The sequence below is a fragment of the Ciconia boyciana genome, chromosome 1 (assembly GCF_034638445.1).
Source record: "Ciconia boyciana chromosome 1, ASM3463844v1, whole genome shotgun sequence".
Lineage (NCBI taxonomy): Eukaryota > Metazoa > Chordata > Aves > Ciconiiformes > Ciconiidae > Ciconia > Ciconia boyciana.
In genome coordinates, this window is record NC_132934.1 from 146797782 (window position 1) to 146818657 (window position 20876).

The window sequence follows — 20876 nt, forward strand, 5'->3', positions numbered from 1 at the left end:
TGCAGAAACCTTCAAGACCTGTTTTAAAAATGATATTGGTAAGAAAGAATTCTTACCACTATAGTGAAGTGGATAACATTTAGTCACTGAAGGCTTCTGAAAGCAGGGCATGAACAAGCACTATATGGGTATATACATGAATGTTTCTGTGCATTCATGGTTGACAAAATGGTGTATTTCTTTATTTCTGTATTTCTGAATCTCTCAAACCGTATGAGATGAAGTGATTGAAACCTCCGTTTCACATCTTTCAAGACCTTGTTATGACTTACCCACAGAAAAAGAATTGTGTTGTGCCATGGTGGTCACAGCAACAGGTTCCTGATGTTTGGCTAGGCCATGCAGCACTGGACAAGGCATGCCACCAGTTTTAGCTTCTCATCCTGTGTGTGCAGGCCTGTGGTGATTCAGTTTTTCAGACAGCATTTACCAACCATCTAGCCATCCCCTACATTCTCCAGAGCAGTGGCAACCAGACACATTTTGTGTTTTTACTCTTTGAAGTAACTTGCATCCTCTTGCCAGTGTGCCGGCAGTACAGCTTGGGAGCCCTGTTGTAGAGTGACACTGCTGTGATACCATGATGGTGATGTGAAATTCAAACCCAACAGGAGGAACAGCATCCATCTGAAAGACCAGGAGAGAACCAAATTTGAGCCCATATGAATGATGCTTATATCTGTGCTTACTGCGTCAAAAAAGCAGGGGCAATACTTAACATTTGGAAAAGACTGAAGGTACTCATTTTTTAGAGCCTGCAAGTGCTAAGATAGTGTGAATAACACGGGCAGAGAGGTTTACACTAGTCCCATTTGGTCAAAACAAAGGGAAACAATGGTTCAGTTCCCTTTTCAGCTTCATGGAAGCCAAATTTGCGTTTCTTGACTCCTAAATATCGTCCATTTCTCATACTGTTGCTCTTTCACTGTTTCAGAGAATTTGAGATTGATTGGCCTGGAGGGAGAGAGCACAAGTGGGAATATGATTGTGTGCAGCCATAAAGTGTTAATGCAGGAGTAAAAACTTCTGAGTGCTGGTTGCGGTTTCTTTTTTTTCTGTTAAAGTAATTGGATGTGCTTGACTTTTCTTAGACTTTGACATATGTGGTGCTCATATTGGCTTTTTTCAAAGTCAGCACTCACTGAAACTAGTATAATAGTTTCTGGCCCTTCGTTTAGATTTCTCGTTTCTCCAAGTGACCTTCATGTATCCTTTCAAGCACAGTTGTTCTGTAACATCTTAACAATGACCAGTCTGTGCTCCGAATTAAGCCCTACCTAGTAGTAAGAACTCTGCCTTAAGCATAAGCAAGATCTTTTGCCTTACTTATGTTTTACAGGGACTCATCCTTAGAATTAGTTATGGCAATTAAAATTTACATTGTAGGAAAGGGAGAACAGGTTGTTTAACAAAATTCTTACTGACATGAACAGAATTTAGCCCTGGCCTTTGCCATCCAACAGTTTTGTGAAATACTCTAGGGAACTTATTTGCAATCAGTGAGTCTCTCTCAGGTTTGTATCAACCAGAAAGTCAGTTTTCCAAATCAGCAGTGCACAAGGCACAAGTTTGGGAGACATGCAGAGATACCGTATAATAAATATGACACCATTACATCCCTTCAGAAAAGAAAAAAAAATGGCTCCAGCTTCTTTTTGTGAGTGACCTGGTCTTATTGGTGTGTACTGGGAGACCATGAGAACACCAAATAAGTCAAGTTTTTAGGGAAGTTAGGCACTGGAACTCCTCAATTCAGATTGCAGTCTGTCTAGGCACGGAGCTTTTCATCCCTCTTGAGGCCAGGACAGCTTTAATGCCCAGCAGTCCTGTAAGTGGGAAGTAAGACACTGAAAATCAGGCACATCAGATAACTGCTGCACAAAGGTCTGGGGAAGTGCTATTTTTGGCCATATTTTGATCTTTTTTTCTGTGTCTTAACAGTGATGCAGAAATTCACTATAAGAGAAAAATTAAAGGTAGTGGTGGAGAATTTCATTTTTTCATGGACTTTTACCCAGAAAACAGCACAAGTCATGAATTGTGCACTGTAAAATCAACACATTGGCTTTGACTTTGACTTCTTTGACTTCCATCTAGCTTGACTTCTGTCTAGCTGCAGCTTATCTTAGCTGTTAATACATGAGAACGTCATCACAGTTTATGTTTCATTTGCTGCTGAAGTGTGGGTATCAGCATAAAAAGCAACAAAACTTTGATCACTGTGAAATCTTATGTTAACTTCGTGCTTCTTTATAACCACTGAAAGCAGTCACACGCAGGCAGTGTTTAACATATTTGTTCATTCATTTACCAAAAAGCATTTCACATCAAAACAGTGTCATCAGCTGTAGTATAGTGTATATCTACAATTCCATTTCACAGGGAAGAGATGGAGCTATTTATTTATTAATAAAACAAAGAGCTTTTGCCATAAGTCAGAATTCAGCAGCTTTGTTCCCTTACGTAAACTACTATTCTAATTGGATTTTCTCCCCTCCCAGATACTATCTGGTTAAAGACCATAATCACGTATTTCAAGTTAATTGTAACAGAACACAAATACACAGATGGTTAGATTTAACAATAAAGGACTTTTAGTTCCAAAACTGAGTCATAAATGAAAATAATCCAACAAACAGAGGAGGGAGAAAGACTATGTTGCATGGTAGTGATGGGGAAGTTGGGTAGGTTTAGTCCTCTCTGATCTTGACAAGATCTTTCTTTTTTTTGAAGACTTTAGCTCTAGATTTTAAGTAGATTTTTTATTCTTATTTGTAAAGTTGCTGGCTTTGCCGACAGGCTTTCTTAGCAGAGAGGGATTTCAGTCTGCAAACTTCCAGTTGCTCTAGAAGTTACTATGTCTGTACAGCACTGAAACTATGCTCTCTCTGCTGAGTTCAGCAGCCACAGAAAACCTGCATTTGATTATGTTGGGTTTTGTTATTAGGTGACTCTAGGATTCCCTCAGGAGCATTCATCAAAGATGTTAAGATTGCTTTCTTTTCTTTTTTTAAGACCACTGAATGAAAATTTGTGCTAAATTAACTGTATTATATATAGTATGTTACATAAAAAGACAAGAAATGTTTTCTTTTCCAGTCTTTTCCCTCCAATTTACAAATGCAATTTAAGCTACAGTGGTGACTCTTCTTTAACACAATACTTAGGCAGACAGACAGTATATTATTGAAACACCTTGAGCAATGTTTTTAGATTATTTTTCCTGTACTTTTTTTTTTTCTTCTGTCAAGGAACATACTGGGGCAAGGAAGGAAAAGATCATGTTCTGGGACAGCAGAGCAGGTGTTATGTAGACAACACAGGCTTTCCCAGCACAACAAGCTTTGGTGTGACTTCAGAGAACTTCACCTTCTCCAACAATCTCAAGTAAAGACAGCTGCCAGGTAGCACTGGCTGCTAGTATAGTGTCTGTGTAAAGTGAACCTTTGACTGCTGGAGGCAAGGACGCAGGCAGAGTGTACAGTTTAGGAGCTGTGGTAACAGATTTCGGATGTCAAGGCCTGAAGGCTTCGTGGTGTCTGTTCTAGCCAGTGATTCCTTCCTTGTGACTGCTGGTGTCTGTGTCTGTCTGAAGTGAGCAGCTGAGGAACAAGGGTCAAAGGGGATGAATGTGTGGCTTTATGGTATAATCTGCCCCATTCTACAGCCTAATGATGTCTTAGGTGCCTCTGTAGAACTAGGTACTTCCAAGCATTCCCAGCATGAAACTTCAGTCACCTAGAGAAATTTAAGGCTGACCAGGAGAAATATCTAATGAGCTTAAATACCAACAGTATTTGGTGCTGAGAAGATCATCTGAATTTCTTGCTAAGGCTCAGGTACTCGACTGCCAACTTTGACGTAATTTAGAGAGTCTGATTCTTAGCATAACAATCTTCTTCTTTGCTCAGAGCTGTCCTTTGTTTTTACTCCTTTTCCCCCCCCTTGTTTACAAGCTGAATTCTGCATATAAAAGTGATTCTTTCCTCCAGTGGGCTGTAGCTGTCTCTAAGTGACAGCCCATCTTCATGGTTCTCTTTATCATCTCTTGTTTCTTGAAAATACAGGAAAGGTTTCCAAAAGTGTCAGGCGTGGGTGGTTTGAATTGTCTCCTATATACTCTAAGTCTGTCTTTCTTCCAGGTGTAACTGGTAGAAAAATGAAGGAGGGCGTTGATGGTGATGCTGACATATCCTCTAGTTTCTTTTATCTCTTATTTAAAATCTTCTGAGCAGAGTCAATGTCAAAAAAACAGAGACACCTGTGTGTTTCAGAGAAGCTGGCAATAAGATTGTGTCTGTCCCTTGGTTACTGATTCTCAGACCGCCATTCCCATAGTGTGTTCTAAAAAGCAGTGGTTGGGGTCTACAGCTGCTCAGCAAAACCATTATAAAACATAACATTTGCAGTGTTATCACTGTTGCAAGCTTAATAATATGATAATTCACAATTGGTTCTTTCATTCAAATGGTGTGCAAAGCAGTTTTCTAAGGGTAGTCCTCATTGATGGAGACAAACAGCCTTCTCAGCAGCACCAGGACTGGGTATCTCTGACTTCACTGCGTAGTTTGTTTGGTCTGGCGAAGAAGGGAGAACCTTGATTTTATTTAACAAAATCAAGTAATTATGCTGTGATAGGATGTTTTTCCTCAGACACAACAAGGTGCTAACTACAGGTAAACATATATAGTCAGCAAAAATACCAGCTTCAGACTAATGAGCTAGAGAATCACGAAGGTTTTTAAGTGTTAATTAGGAAAAAGTTATTCTGCTATATGTGTGTAATTTACTGTAGTAGATTAATTTATCTGTGTTGGCATAAAGCAATTAAGAAGTCTTGCTAATATTTCAAAAGCTCATATTAGCTTTTTCATAACTGGCAGTATATTGACATATCTTGTCCTAGATTTTCAGTAGCTTCACTGAACATGAAGTATAGTGATACCATTGAATATTTTGAGCCTTCGCAGATAAATTTCATTTTTCCACTCCAGACCAGATTCATTTGACTTCTGGGCTTGGCATCTTTTATCTAATGCTTTTAGAAACTCACATTCTTCCACTTGCAGAACAAAAAAGTAATCCTTGTAAGGGAGGTTTTGGAAGGCATCTAAGGAATCTGGGTGCCCAGGTCCCTTTGATTGTCAGTGCCAGTGGTCAGTGTCATTAATTTGATTGCCTTTGAAAAAAACTGGACTTTAATATATTGTGAAAGCTAGAAAAGAAAGCGATTTTGGCTATAATTTGCAAGTCTTTGCCCTAAGTAATTAACACTTTTATTATTCCAGGACTCAGAATTTGACCCCTTGAAGTTCACCAGTGTCATTGAATGCGAGAAGCCAAACAATGACTTAAGTAGGTTTCGAGGTTACATGTGAGTATTTCATATAATATCCTTCAGTATACACTCCCTTTCTCTAATAAGGAATAAAATAAATGCTCGTTTGTTTTGGGCTGTGTTCTGTAAGTTGTATCATCATCACATCTAAATAGAGCTGCATATTTAAGGCTCTTTTAGAGGATCTTCACTTCAGGGTGAGATGGGAGCCTCACGTTTCCATTCCTTAGGATGGATTTAGTTGTTAGCTTTGATCAGTTTACACTCCGGAAATGAATGCATAAAGCAGTGCAGTTACAGACACTCTTCTCCCTTTTCTTCCCTCCATGTATCAAAAAAGCCCATCTGGAAATGGGGGGAAATAGAAAACAGGTCCAAGAGAGCCAACAAACAAACACAATCTGTTGTACACTGCTTTTATGAAGATGTGTCTGTTTGACATTTCTTCTAATATAAGTGTCATTGAGGAAAATCAGAAGGCAAAACTGATATTTCTCCAGCTATGGCAATATTCCTTTCCTCTCATTCAGACAAAATAAAACAATCGGCTCACACGATGCACTTATACATTACCACACAGAATCACCTATGGCCACTTGACTTCATTCTAAACAAACAGAGCTGCATTAACAGGGTGCTCATCTCCGGCCAATCAGTCCTGCTCAGAAGCAAATGTTTTAGTATGTGCAAAAGACTTTGCTTCTAACATAGCTAGGACTGTAGTGTTTAGGCATGCCAGTAGGGGTGACTTAGGAGATGCACTTTTGCATGACTTGTTTTTCTACAGTCTGTAACCACATGGAGAGTGAGAGCCCAGGATATTTAATTTTTGTCTAAATTTTAATGAAAAGACTTAAACAGACACTAATTCTGTTTAGAATACAATGATTTATTACCCATATTGATTAGGAGTGATAAGCAGTATTGAATTGCATACATGGCACAAGGTAAATTGCTAGAGCTTGGGGAGTTTTTTATAGTCATGCTATTTACCACCTTAGTTACTACTCTCAGATGTCACAGATTGTGTAGGATGTACTGTCAACTGGTGTAAATCAGGATAGCTTTTTTGAAGCTACATCAAGTTGTAGTGTGGGAAAATGTGGTCCTTTATTTAGCAGCACAAGGTCCTACAGTTCATTTAAAGATAAAAGTTTAGTATTAGACATTACTGTATGAGGGTGTATAACCGTCTACATTAATAAAGAGCCTGATCTACTGCAGAAATGACATTTCCAGATATGGAGATGGACAGTTTGGCAGCTTTTCTAGCACACTTCATGTGTGTGAATCTTAGTCCCCAAAATATTGAGCAGAGGTTGAATACTGTAGAAGATATGAATAAATTTGTCTTTCAGTATATATTTACTTATGTACTCCATGTGGAAAATGTCTGTAGCATGTAAGTTACAGAACCATTTGAATTATGTAGCAGAAAACATGGTAGTACCTTTTGGAAGACTGTTGTTCAATATTGATTCTATTTAATTTTCTTTATATTTTAATGTTTCACAAATGATGTGAATATATTTTGACACAGCAAAAAGCCAAGACATCAGTTTTGAATCTGGCAGAAAGCATCAGGTGATTTCCAGGTCTCATCAGCTATGCTGCAAGAGATTTACAACTAAAGGACCATGGGGCGTTTGAAGGAAAGAGCGAGGACCGACCCCTCAACAAATAAACTCTCAGTCTCCTAATTTATCACAGGAGAAGGATTTTTTTCCCTTCTTTTTAGATTTCCTTCGTTAGTATCATGAAATCATGGGTCTATTTCAAATCATACGTTAGCAAGATGAATAGTAATTAGCACATCTGAATTGAAACGTGTCATTGCCATGTCAAACTCAGATCTTAACTCTTGTTCAAACTCTTACCAGCAGTCACTGCTTGAAAGAAAGGTTCAGATAGCTCCCAGCTGATAATAGCTCAACTGAAAAGAAATGTTACTGGGGATGTTAAAATGTTAAAAGAAATGTTAAATAGGGATGCTATGAAATAGTAGCCTTTCAAGAAATCCATATGTAAAAGCTGTGCTGAGACATTACTGTCAAAGTTTGCTTGAAGTTTTGACCACTTAGTAGGTTTCCAGTTTTGATTAAGACTATTTTTTTTTCTGTTTGAAATATGAAGAGCTCCTTTGGTTCTAATGTCTGTGCTGACAAATCTTTCGGGGAATAGAAATATTTGTGTGTGTGTGTGCGTTGTAAACATGTAAAAATTCTATTCCCCACAGTTATTTTGAAATGTGATCACTATAGGTAACCAATGTAGCACAGGCACACCAGGGTAAAAGGCAATTTTTGTGCCAATTCATTGTGACAATGAAAAATCACAAAAATATTGCAAAATGCATTGAGGCAGTCCTGGCCCTGTCCTATATCTGCAAAAGTGTAGCATGCACGTTACTACATATGACTTCTTCAGTTATATTGGCACAATTTGCATCGAAGAGAGTCTGGGTGTGCAGACAGACAGGCAGACTACCGGTTCTACTCAGGTGCTTGCTTTAATACTGTTTTGCAGTTTCTGCACCCTCAGATATCCCAAGCATATTTCCTCATTTTTATTTCCCCTATAAGAATTCTTCTGTGTAAAAAGAATATAATAAAACCTAGCATGCCTCCTGCCTGTATGGGTCTAGCCAGATTATGTACAGTATGCATGGCAAACATTCAAAAATCCCATGCCAGGTTCCAAAAATAACAACATTGGCTTTAAAATCTTGTTTCTAGCTTTTTCTGTGTATATGGGCAAGGGAAAAGGAGAAGTAGTAGTTGGCATTCTGGCTTTTCAGCTTTTCTCTGAAAGTAAAAATTTTTTTATTAGACAAGAACAGAAAACTTGATCTGATCATACCAAAATAAGTATAGCAAGGAATTATAATAATAATAATATGAATATGTGTGTATTTCAAAGTTTGTCATAAGATAACAAAACCAAATTAATATAAAATCGTGTTACAGTTTTTTTAAGAAAAAAAAAGTATAAATCTATACAGTGATGTCTCTTTAATGTGCTATAGTGACACCACCTCTCCTGGAAGAAAAACCCCTACACTAAGTTTCATCAGAATTGAGAGTCAGGAAGGTTCTGACTGATGACGTGCACTGAGACTATGTTTAAGATTGTTGAATATTTTCTTTGGGAGTGTCAAGCCTTGCAAAGTAATGCCAGCTCTACATTTTGCATTGTACGACACTTGAGAAACCAGAGAGTGAAAGAAAATACTCTCTTTTGAATCTAGTTTTGATATGTCACCTTGTTATTTAATGCTGGTAAACACATAACAAGGAAAAATATAATGAGTGAGCTTATATTACATATTATTTTTAATTTTTATTAATTAGATTATTAATTAATTATAATTAATTAATTAATTTTTATTAATTAAATTATAATTATATAAAAATATAATGGCTGGAGTGAGCTACCATTGGATTTACTTTTGCATTGCTGTATTAAACCAGGAGGCTTATTTCTGCACAAACACTTTCAGAGTGCTGTAGCAAAGTAGTAGCTAACTGCATCTGGTCTGCCCATTTCTCCTAATTCGTAGTGCATGTGTATTTTAGATTTTTAGATACTGCATATTTGCGGTGTCATCTGTGTAAGAAATTGCAGAGAAAAAGAGCATTGCACCTGCACTTGCCAGTGCGTTTCCTCATGGGCTAGCCTTCGCGTTCCAGGCGTCTGAGCAGCTTCAGCCGGCCACTGTTTTAAATAGTGACAGAGAAAAGTTTCCTTCTTTGCCTCCAAAGTTATACTGGCCTGAATCCAGAAAGGGGAAAAACAGACTGTTCAGCCTCCCTAACAAGCTTGAGGTTTATAACTCTGCAGGGCTAGAAATGGGATCTAAGCCATCTCTCCACCGGGACATAAAGTTATAGCCTTGGCAGGTGTGTTATCAAAGTGAGCAGTTGTATCTAACTCTAGTTTTCATTATTTTTTAATCCAGACCTTTATGTCTGTAATTTTTTCTTCCTTTTGTCATCAGTGCCCAATTGCATTATATGTATGTTCTGTTAGTGAGTCACTGGGAGTGAGTGCAGACAAGAAGGAAACAAGGAGTTTCCTCCAGCCCCTGCCAGCTTCTTTCTCCCAGATTTTTATTTCATCCATGTTTTCTAAAGGTCTGGTGAGCAACAGGTGAGTTGATTGACTTCATTTGGATATGGAAAAGTAAAAAGCAGTACCAAACGCTTGTAAGGATACGATGGGTTATGGTGGGAAGGCTCAGTCTGTGGGTGAGGGCAGTAGATTGGGGTCTTGGCACCTACAGGTTAACTTCAGGTGTTGCACCATTGCTATGGAGCAGATTCAGACATCGTACAAGCTGAGATACTAAGAACAAATATATAATTGTGTAGAACACATATACAAGTAATTGTACATAAAGATCGCCATGTACAATATACCTGTCACAGTCCACTGTTACTGTCAAGTGTAAAGAATTGATGAAGGCTATAAAAACATAAGCCAGAGCAATTACTTCTTAAGGAGATTTATCTTTTAAAAGTCCTATTTATTAACAGGAATCAACTGTCGTTTGGAGACTTTATTGGAAATTCAGACTAACATCCTCATGATTTACGAGAAGGGCTAATGTAGAATTCAGCCTTAAAAAGCAGAGGAATGGCAGAATCCCCATAGTAGTGTAATTTCTACAGTATAGAATCATTAAGAAATTATTTCCCATAGTTTAAGCCCAGCCAAATTTGGGTAATTCTCCAGCTGGTGATCAGTGCTTACACCTATTGGCGTACTGCAAGAGGGCTGTTGGGCAGCCCCCAGTTTTTGAAGCTCCTTTGGCAAAAGGTGAGGCAGTGGATTAAGGAGGTTTGTCAAAGAGGACAGAAGAAAAACCTCTGTTCTTGTATCTGAGGCTGGCAAGGAGGATGGGCTGAGCAGAGGAAGTTCTCTCCTGATGAAAAAAAACCTTCATTTTTTTATCAGAATCGCAAACTTGATGTTATCTACTTCTTTCCTTCTCCGTTTGTTTCTGGTCTCTAGTCAGATGTTATCGCTGCTGCAGCTACCTCAGCTGTCAAACCCACCACTTTTTCTCCATCCCTACAGTGGAAAGCTAAGCATACCTGTTGAAACACCAATGCTTTCAATTTATATTTTTGAGCAGGAAGTGGGTATAATATATTATACTAAACTAAAAAGGACTGTGTATATGTGTCTGTATATATATACACATATGTATGAATGTATATATATATTATTTGTGGGTATATTCTACTCACTAAGAGTATTGACCAGAGGCTACATAGCATAACCAGCATAACAGTATAATCTGCAAGTAGTCCTACTAGGCTGGGGAAGAGTACAAAGGATTCACCAATGTGAACCTTTTCTTCTTGCAGATCTCAGGATATTTGATATAGTTCTTCAGCCTGAGATCCTAGAAGCATGTGCTAAAGTTAGAATTTTGGTCCTCATTTAAAAAAAGAAAAGATTCTAGCTATCAGAGAAGAGCATGAGGATATAACCGCAGTGTGAAGGCTTACAAAATAGGAAGCAAATAAAAAGAACCCCACCTTTTTATAAAAGGCACAATTTTAAGCCAGTTTGCAGATTTCGGGGGACATGGGATTTTAAATGCTGAAATCCAGGTAGCCATAAAATTCGACGTTGCAACAGCACAATGTTAATTTTAGTATAGCACATGTGCTTTTCCAGGTTTTCTCTTGAACTCCCAGCTTTTACTAGTTTATTATTGCAGTCCGTTTTTTTGTCTTTGGAAGTGTGATGGTTTTGATGCTCTGAAAATTAAGGCAGAATATTCAAACATTTAGACTTTGCTTTAATCTTCTCTGAGGCATTGGGATACTGCAGTTGATTAGATTTTATTAATTTAGAAAAAGTTTGAAATTATTATTTGGTTTGTCTTTTTTACCTAATAAAACATTCTAATGCTATTTTTTAATTGTTGTTATTATTGTTTAGCATTTCCCTGGTGACTGTTAATTCTCATAAAGCTGTTTTCTGTATTTCTCTCAGCTGAAATTTGAGTCAGTCCATACACAGCAGACAATAAGTTGTAGTGGAAACGTTACTTTGTTCCATTTTTCTCATGTGTTTTGGTGCTAGTCAACAAGAATCATCAGGGCGCAGGCCATTTCATCTTTCTTAGAGAGTCAGTGAGACACTTCTGAAAGGAATTTCTCTTGTTCTCACAGATGAACACATGGAATTTTTTTCCTTTTTCACTGAGTTGATGCATATTATCCCTGGCACATCTTCCTTAGTATCACTGCTTCTGAAGCACAGTCCTTTCCCATATTCACCATATTTCTTTCTAGGATTTCTTGGATAAGAGCATGTGAATAGTGGGTTAATCATATGCACTACACAGCTGCTCTTAGGTGGACTGGATTAACTGTGATTGCGCAGTCAATTTGCACATGCACAGAAAGTCCAATGCATTTTCAAAGCATTAGATGGACTGCACACATGCTGTAGATTTGGCCTGCATATCTCTAGTGAGCATTTGTCCAGTACATTTGTATATCCAACAGCAACTGGTACTGCTCCAGCTGGGCTGCTGCATGTCTGGGTTTCTTGGGTAGGTATTCTCAGTTTTCAAAGTCTGCCAGAGAATCTTCCCAGGAGGAAGATCTAAGGAAATATTTCACCATCAGGTTGACAAAACTTCTTAAACTTTGAAGATGTTTCCTGGGCTTGTTATATTACAGAGTAGTATGATTTAACAAGCTTAATGTTTTGACATGCTGTGCTTTGTTCTGTTTTTAAATTTTCTGCAGTGTGCATAAAAGTGGAAAAAAGGATGGACTATTCAAAGAAAATCTTTTGTTACGTGGCTGTACCATTAGAAATACAGAAGAGGTTGCAGGAATAGTAATCTATGCAGGTAAAAGCTGTTTTTCTGTCTGACGAGTCATACCACCTTTTTATAGCTTCCTTAAAATAATAAAAATCCATATGACATCATTTGATGTAATTGCTTCTGCAGGGCATGAGACCAAGGCTTTGTTAAACAATAACGGACCCCGTTACAAACGCAGTAAACTTGAAAGACAGATGAATGCTGATGTCCTTTGGTGTGTCCTCATACTTCTAATCATGTGTCTGTTTTCTGCCATCGGTAAGTGCTCTTTAAAAGTAGAAACTTAAGTATCAGATTCTCTTGGGATTTGTGCGCTTAGCTTTCTCAAAAACATATGTGTCTGCCAAAACATGAAATCCATAAAGCTGCCTCCATACTGTCTAATTTTTGTTGTGTTTTCTTCTTTGAAATCAAGATGTCACGTAAGCTCATCTAAATAGTTTCTTAGTATCAGTCAAATATATGCTATTAGTACCAGAGATCTGAAGGCTTAGATTCTACTACCCTTGATAGCATCCAAAAATGTCAAGTCCAAAAGAAGCCACTTTATATGTAGTCCCCTCAAAATTACAGGTGGTAGAGTGTAACAAGCCATTAATCAGTCAACAAAGTAATTTATGAGCAGAGAATAAACATAATTAGCACAGTGCTATTCCCCAGTACTATTTATTAAATCAAGGGCACAGTGTACAACATTGACACACTATCCCTAAGGCTGCAGCTTTAACATAGAAGAAATAAACAGAAGTCTAATTCTGCATAAATCCAAGTAGGAGACTCTCTAGACTTCATGGAGTGTTTAAGGAAATGCTGAGGTTCAGGCTAATACTCTTCAGGCCGTTTTTCTATTCATTTGTGAGAAAGAATGGAGTTTTACGTTTGGCACCCAAAATGATTCTGTATATATGGCATATGAATTCCATATCCTTAATGTTTGTGTGTTCTTTAATGTTTGTCTGTGAGTCATACAGCATAAACACCAGAATGTTTCCTAACAACCATGGTGTAGTTTAATAACAATCTTATGCCATTTTAATACGTCTCTGTGTGCCTTTTTCCAGGTATTGTTAAATGCTGCCTAAAGATGAGTTTTTCCAGCTGTGACTCAGCCAGCATATTTCTTTCCACTCAGTTCACGACACTCTTTTGTAGCGTCTCAGTGTTGGGGAGCCCAGTCCTCAGGGCCGAAGTGCCATGGTAGGCTTAATTGCAGGAGTCAATGCCTGCAGCTGTCCCCTCTGCTGCTGCATCCGAGGTGTTGCCCCCAGAGCAGCGGCAGCGGGGTGTGCGCTGCAGTGGCTTCAGTTCAGCTGAAACTCCTGAGATGCGTGACTGAATGGCAGGAGGTGGCCCACAATAGGTGACACATACGCCTTCCCTTCTGTCATTTCTGCTACAAGGCTGGAAACCACCAGCAGAGGGCCAGAGCAAACTGCTGGAGGTGGTAACAACCAAAAACAACTGGAAGGAAATTTGCTTGAGCCCTTGGAAACCAGAGGTGCCTTCAAGACATGCAAAGCTGTGTTCTGTAAGAGTCAGGCAGTTTTTGTACCTTCTGTCAATAAAGTATAAGTGGAGGTATGACACTTAACTAATTCTTTTGAAAATCTGAGTCAGGATATTTATAAAACATGTGTTGATGCAGGTCATTCTCAGTGTGGGGCTTTCAGTTTTTGCTCTCAAGAATAAAAATATAGACATGAACAAAGACATCAGTATGGTGATATGCTCACGTTGGTAGTACAGGGACAAAATAATTTGGTCACTTGGCTTAAATATTGTTTTTATTTTTCAAGAGTTCGATGATGGTTTTATGTATCAAGATGTAAAGGACCTTGTTAGATGTGGCTTACAAAAGATTACTTTTAAAGTAGGCCTTTGTCTTTTTTTTCTGATTTCTGACATATGGTGAAGATAGTTTGAATGCTTCTTATCATGGGGGAATTATTCCTTAGTTTTAACCTTAAAAACATCAGGCATACCATTTTAGGTCTTTCAGGACTGCAAATCCTAGTGCTCTACTTAAAAAGGCAACTTTCTGTCTCTTTAACAAGAATGTGATTTTCCCATAATAATAATAACCTTATCTTTATTTAGGTTTCAGCACAACCCATAAAAAAAAAGATTTTGAACAAGGCTTGGAATTTCTTCTGTTCTTAGTTCCTCAGCTTCCATGCTTTGACTCTGCTGATACTGTTATTTCATTAGTTCTGTAGACGTGGTGGGTAGGATTCACACAGTAAGATTAAAGTGTCTTCTGACTTTATCCAGCTGAAACTAGTTTAGTGATAGCTGGCTAGTGATATACCTAGTGTAATCAATGGAGTTCTTTCATTTTCACACAATGAGTATCACTGAAATTAATAACTTTCTGAAGAAGTCTTTTTTTCTCTGCTGATTACAGAAAGAGCCTAAACTACTAATTTAGATTTGCCAATTTACTTTATTTGCATAAAGTTATGTGAAATGACTCTTGCATGCTGTCCTTAAGAGCAGATAAATCCCTTTCTCAAACCCCAAATCCCAAGGCAGAGAAAAACATGGTTTTGGGGCCTTTTTCAGAAGTCATGCAGAATAGTTGAAAACCAATATCACTTTTCCATGTAACTCAACTCTAAGAACAAATTCATACCATAAGCATTTTTCCTTGGAGTTCATTTGCATTTTTCTGTCTTTCAACTCTTCTGCAGGTCATGGCCTATGGGTATGGCAATATGGTGAGAAGAAGAAACCAATTTTTGATGTTCCAGGGCCTGATGGCAAATATTTGTCTCCTGTTTTAGCTTCAGTATATTTATTTCTGACAGTGATCATAGTTTTCCAGGTAATCAAGTTGTACATGCCACCGGTGTTCATAGTTCACTGTAATAAAGCTATAATGTGGAGTATGTGTAGTACCCCTTCTACCACTAAGGCATGTAAAAAGCTAATCAAGCACTAAAAGGAAGTACATTTAGTCACTTTAAAATTAAATTTTAACTATAGGGAATGTGATAATATGTAATCAGAAAGCTAAATTAAGTAAAAAGTGGTCTACCCAGTGGTAAAAAGATAATAAGTTCTCTGAAAAATAAACAAACTGATGCACACAGTAAGCTGTCAGAGCTCCATTGCCATTGGAGAAGAAAATAATTTGAGACCCTTCCCCAAAAGGCAGAGGCATTTTATTTTATTTTAAACAATTAGGAGGAGATGGGATGCAATGGGCCCTGCTGGGAGAAAACGAGCTTTGTGCTTCGTATCTACTCACTGTGGAACAACACCTCAAAGACTGTGGGTGCCACTGTGGGTACAGCATCCTGGTATGAACATAAGTTGTATACTTTTTTAACCGCTTTCCAAAGATACAGCTCTTAACAACTCCATACCTCAGCTGGATAATAAACTCTGTTAAAAATTTTTTGATCATGAAGAGAAATGTATTGAATGGTGAAGGTGGCGGTAAGTTAAGAGGAGTAACAGAGACTCATGTCACTAGGACATGTGGAAGTATGCCCAGTGGGACACTAGAGGAGGTTGCGTTACTGGAGGCAGGAACTCCTTTATAAAAAGGAATGAAAAAGGATGAGTTAAATTACTTTTTAGTCTAAGGTATTGGGTTATGATATTGGTTAAAAAAATTCACCACAGAATTCTTTAAACACCAACCTTTAACTGTAGTTTTTGTTTAAATAACCACATTTGCCACTTACATATATGCTACAATTTATCCCTCATTGCTAATTCAGCAAGCTAAATAATGTATGCAGTCAGGAATTTCTGTCCTGAAAAACATCTTCAGGGAAAACTCAGGTACAAATTAGGTATTTCATGGAGTTTTCACAATTCTCAAGAAACAGTTGAAAATCTTTTCTGGAGAAACTTCTTCTCATATATCTTTCTTCAGCAATTACAAAATGTGTTCCTCATTCAAATAATCTGCAATGCAAAAGCCAAGGCCAAAACAATCATTCCTGTGGAGAGGTTTACACTTCTCATTTTGTTTCTCGTATTCGTGCAAAGTGAATTTGTAAACAGTTTATTATTTATGCAGAATAAATTTATCCCATTTTTTCACATTTACTGGATACTGACTGCTGTTTGGGTTTTTTTTTCTTTTTCTTTCTCAGCTAGTTTCAAGCTCACCGTATTAGCCCAAAAAAGATTTGCTTCTGTCCAAGTTTTGATAATCACCCTTCTAGACATAATAATGCATTTCAGCTCTGCAATTCACCATGGGTTTTCCTCATCTAACACAGTAAATAAACTCTTTTCAAACATGCTAATGACTTTACAATACATGCTTAAAGTACATAGCTTCTTTATGTTCTAGTCTAGTACCAAGTTAACTAGATTTTACTAATTCATTGTATCCTTGCTTCTGTTTTCTCCTAATTCTCTTTCTTTTTGTGTATTCTAGGTTATGATTCCAATTTCTTTGTATGTATCCATTGAAATAGTTAAAATCTGCCAAGTATACTTTATTCATCAAGATAAAGATTTATATGATGAAGAAACAGACTCTCAGCTGCAGTGCCGAGCTTTAAATATCACGGAAGACTTAGGTCAGGTGCAGTTCATCTTTTCAGACAAGACTGGGACACTGACTGAAAACAAGATGGTTTTCCGAAGATGCACTGTTTCTGGAATAGAGTATTCCCATGATGATAACGGTGAGCTCATGATCTTGTTTTCTATCTAACAGTTGTACTTTGGGCATCTGAAGTAGATACAAAAGTTACTGTAATCTTAAATCAAAAAGAAAAACAAAAGAAATTGCATGCATCCACTCAGCAAACTCCATAATAGCTGTTTTCAGATTAGTCTAATTTGATGTCAGTGTTCAGCTAGCAATGACAGTCTTATCAATGTGTTCTGTAACATCATCTACAGTATGTTGTCGAGACAGTTAAAACTTCTGGCTTTAGCTTCTGATCTGGTAAAGCACTTGAGCACGTGGCTAATTTAAGCAAATTGAATAGTGCCACTGGTATCACAATTGTTTTGTGTGTTTGAAGTATGCTATGTAAAATACCAGTTTTAAGCATACAGCCAGATTAGTGTCTGATTGAATACCTGGAATGAGGTTATCCTTTTGTGCTGAGAAATAAATGTAAACAAAGCTGCTGGTTTTCATATTAACAAGAAACGTAATCTAATCGAATAGCATATTTTATGTTACCTTTGTCAGATTCTTCTCAGTTCTCCTGTGTGACAGGTGTCTGCATTAAGGTATCTTCACTGTTGTATGAACACTGCAGTTGAGAGAATGTCCCCATGTATCAGGTTCTTGAAACACTAAAAAGCCACTCTTTGTCACAAGGGAATGTGAGGGTTGTCATCCCTGTGTCATCTCATCACCCTTTCAAAATTATGAAGTGATTTCATGTTCTGTGATTTGTTTGTAATTTGTGTTATTTTCCTCTAACATTTTGTTGTTATCATTTTTGACATAACAGATCTTAACTCTTCAAATCATACTCTGTCAGTATGCAGGAAAATATTGATAGCTAGAGTATTGCGTTCCTATATGCAAAAAATAAGTTTCTTAATCTACATAACATATAAAGATCACAGATTAGAAAGTTTTCTCAAAGACCATTACAGAAGTTCAGCTTACAGATACGATACAGAATAAGAGAAATAATCAAAATAGACTGGAAAATCTAAAACATGCTTTAGAGAGTTCATAAGATTCCAAATTGGAAAAAGAGATTTTGAAGTTTTGGATTATGCAAGGATTGTTATTTTTTCTCCTACTTTAAAGTAGTACTGAGACCTTACATTTAAGGCACTCTTCTTGAAGAAACTAGGTGTTTGGATAGTGTTATTATTCCAGTGTTACAGAAAGAAGAACTTAAACAGGGAGAAGCTGTGACTTCCTACCTCTGTACTGTAGATAAGAAAGAGAGAAGAATTAGAATTAAGAGTGTGTTTCTGGACTCCTAATTGTGCTTGTGACAGTCTGAATGTTCATTCTTTTTTTATTCTTCCTTGCCATTGATCTTTTGTTTATTTATACTAATTTCAGAGTGTACTCTGTTCCTTGCAGGAATGATGATGGTACTGCCAGTTAAAACAGTGCAGAAAGGGTAATTTTATGAGCTTGGTATCATCAGCTGATATGTAGGCTGAACTCAGGCTCCTGAATTTGAGTATTGAGTTTCAGATCTTTTTTCTTCAAATTTAATGTATTTAACAGAAATCTAAGTTTGTGCATGCTTTCCTCTTATGATTTCAGATTACAATATAAATGTTAATGAAAGCAGAGTGAATTTCACTACAAACAGAAGTGTCAAATAAATACATAAAATAAACTGACTCTTTTCTCAGTCATTCTTTTCACGTACAGCTATGTTTGGGCTTCCTTGTAACTCCAGTCAGTATAAAATTTCTGACAAATATAATTTTTAAATTGACACAGAATTTATACACAGTATTTTATACACAGTAATTTATTATTTTCTTCTCCTCTACAGAAAATAGGACTTTCTCTGTCATTGTATATATAAATGGTGATAATTTCTATTGATTTTGTTCCTTATAATCAGGATTAATAACACAATAAAAACTATTCTTCGTTCAAGTCTTTTGTTAGCTCTATTCTCCAATCTGATTTTCTAACCATCTCTTATCTTTTCTGCTGCTCAAACCTTCCTGTTTAGATATGGTAAAATGTCTATCACAGCTCTTTCTGGTTTTAGGGAGTGCACAAACAACATGATTTGTCAGCCGCTTTTCTATGTCTTATACCAGAGTACCTGAATTCCCCTCTTGAGGTTTGGGGCATATATTATAACTGATGCAATCCAGCTCTGCACCTCAGGTTTTACAGAAGATTTCATGAATCAGAAAATTCAAAATCTTTCACTTGGCAAGTGACCTGCGGCTGCCATATATGCAAGAAAACCAAGTAAAATGCATCTGCCTTTTCTTACCCATTTCAAAGATGATCTGTGTCTTTCTTCGCTTATCTGAGTAATTTTTCAGGCATAGCAGTTTGTTACTTGGAATCAAACACTGAGCAGCACTTTAGATAAAGAGACGAATTTAAAATTGTTGTACACAGGTCAAGATTCAAAAGCTGAAACAAGTCATTTTCTACTGTAAAAGCAGATAGCTCAGGTTGGAAATATACTTGTTGTCAGCTCTTTGGCCTAAGTTTGTTATTCTACTGTGGCTGAGTAGCCATGCCTGTTATTCCAGTTGCTTGACCCTTCTCATGATAAGATCCTGTTTTCAGTTATAGATAGTTGTACAGAACTTTAACTGTTTGGTTCAAGTTTTCCATGCCAGATGATTGCCTCAGGCATGAATTCTGGGGGAGAAATTTCAGTCAGAACAGCTCCGTTCAGCCATATCCAAGAACAAGGCTAAGATGTAACACACTTTTTTCCCATGCTAAGAAGTTCTGGCAAATTTTCCTCTGAAGTCATCTAGAGGCCCTATATTCTGGGGCTCAGCCATGCGCACACACAGAGGGGGAAAGTTATGCCTACAGTAGCAGATTGAGGTGTGAAATTTCCTCATTTTGGAACTTTAATTTTCTGTTGAAGTATTTTTTCTGCATAATCTAGAACTGCCGTGTATCTGTTAATTACTCAATCAACAGATTGTGCATAGCCTTCACAGATTTTCTCTATGCTGCATTATAAGCTCTTGTCCCTAAAATTTGTTCAGTTATGAGCAGTTATCCCATTCTTTTCTGTTCTACAGGGATTGTTATAATGCATTTGTCATCATCATATCTGAGTTTCTTCCACTAGTGCATTAAGCGATGCGTGTGACTTTCCTTATGTGTAGCTTGGTTCTTTCCCCTTCTTCCTCTCCCTATGTGTGTAGTGCACAATTTGTTTAGGTTTGGGGGCTACTTGAAAGGCATATGCCACACTGTGTTAGGTTTGGCATATTTGAGGCAGCATGTCTTTTTCTTGAGTGGTGGGAGTGTCCTTATTTTCTTTGGAAATTTGTTCCACAAAGCCATGTAAACTCCCTATGTGAAAGGTGAGATTTATGATTATGAGGGAGAGTTCTGTTTTGCATCAGACGTGGACATGTTAATCCTGGTTTTCATCACAAAGGCTTATGTGGACCTTGTGCAGGGTTGAAGCAATTAAAGCTTCTTAAATAGAAACTGAAACCCTGAACAAGACATAATACTTTTTTTAGGTGCATAGGGAGCAAGGGGCAGTTTTCATGAATTTGCTGGAGAAAACATTTTCCTGCAGAATTCTGTATTAGCTCTAAGTTTCTTATGAGGCTGATGGCGCTACGCCCAGGAGTATTGCATTGTTTTAGTCTAGACAAGAGGTGACAAAAACATGAATAATAGAGGCCAATAAATTGCACCAGCATGGGACAGAATCTTGTAGCCAACTGGAGGCAGTACAAAGTATTACTCATGGGTACTGCTATGCGAGAGCTTAGCACCAAGGAGGAATCCAGGAACACTTGTGGAGGCTGTAAGGGAAGGTGTGAGTGTACTCAGCAACAGTTCCATGATGCAAGCTCTGTCAAATATTCATCATTGTTGAGGTCACCTATAATATTTTGGTAATGAATTATGCACTGATAGGAATCAAACTATGGGAATTCGCCCTGCCAGTTTGGGCCCTGTGGAGACTATGTTGATAGGGATGGGATTCTTGTTACCTGATTTTACATATTTGTATGGAAGATAGTCATGTAGTGACTTTACAGTTA

At 37.5% G+C, this 20876-nt stretch overlaps 1 protein-coding gene across 1 annotated transcript in view; it reads left to right on the forward strand.

Moving 5' to 3' along the window:
• The window catches only part of ATP10A (ATPase phospholipid transporting 10A (putative)), a 118370-nt gene that overhangs the window by 59381 nt on the left and 38113 nt on the right, over positions 1-20876 (forward strand). The window contains exons 3-7 of the mRNA XM_072849634.1: positions 5289-5374; positions 12112-12218; positions 12321-12452; positions 14885-15018; positions 16594-16846. Of these exons, the coding sequence (XP_072705735.1) occupies positions 5289-5374; positions 12112-12218; positions 12321-12452; positions 14885-15018; positions 16594-16846 (712 nt within the window). The remainder of the gene's footprint in view (positions 1-5288; positions 5375-12111; positions 12219-12320; positions 12453-14884; positions 15019-16593; positions 16847-20876) is intronic.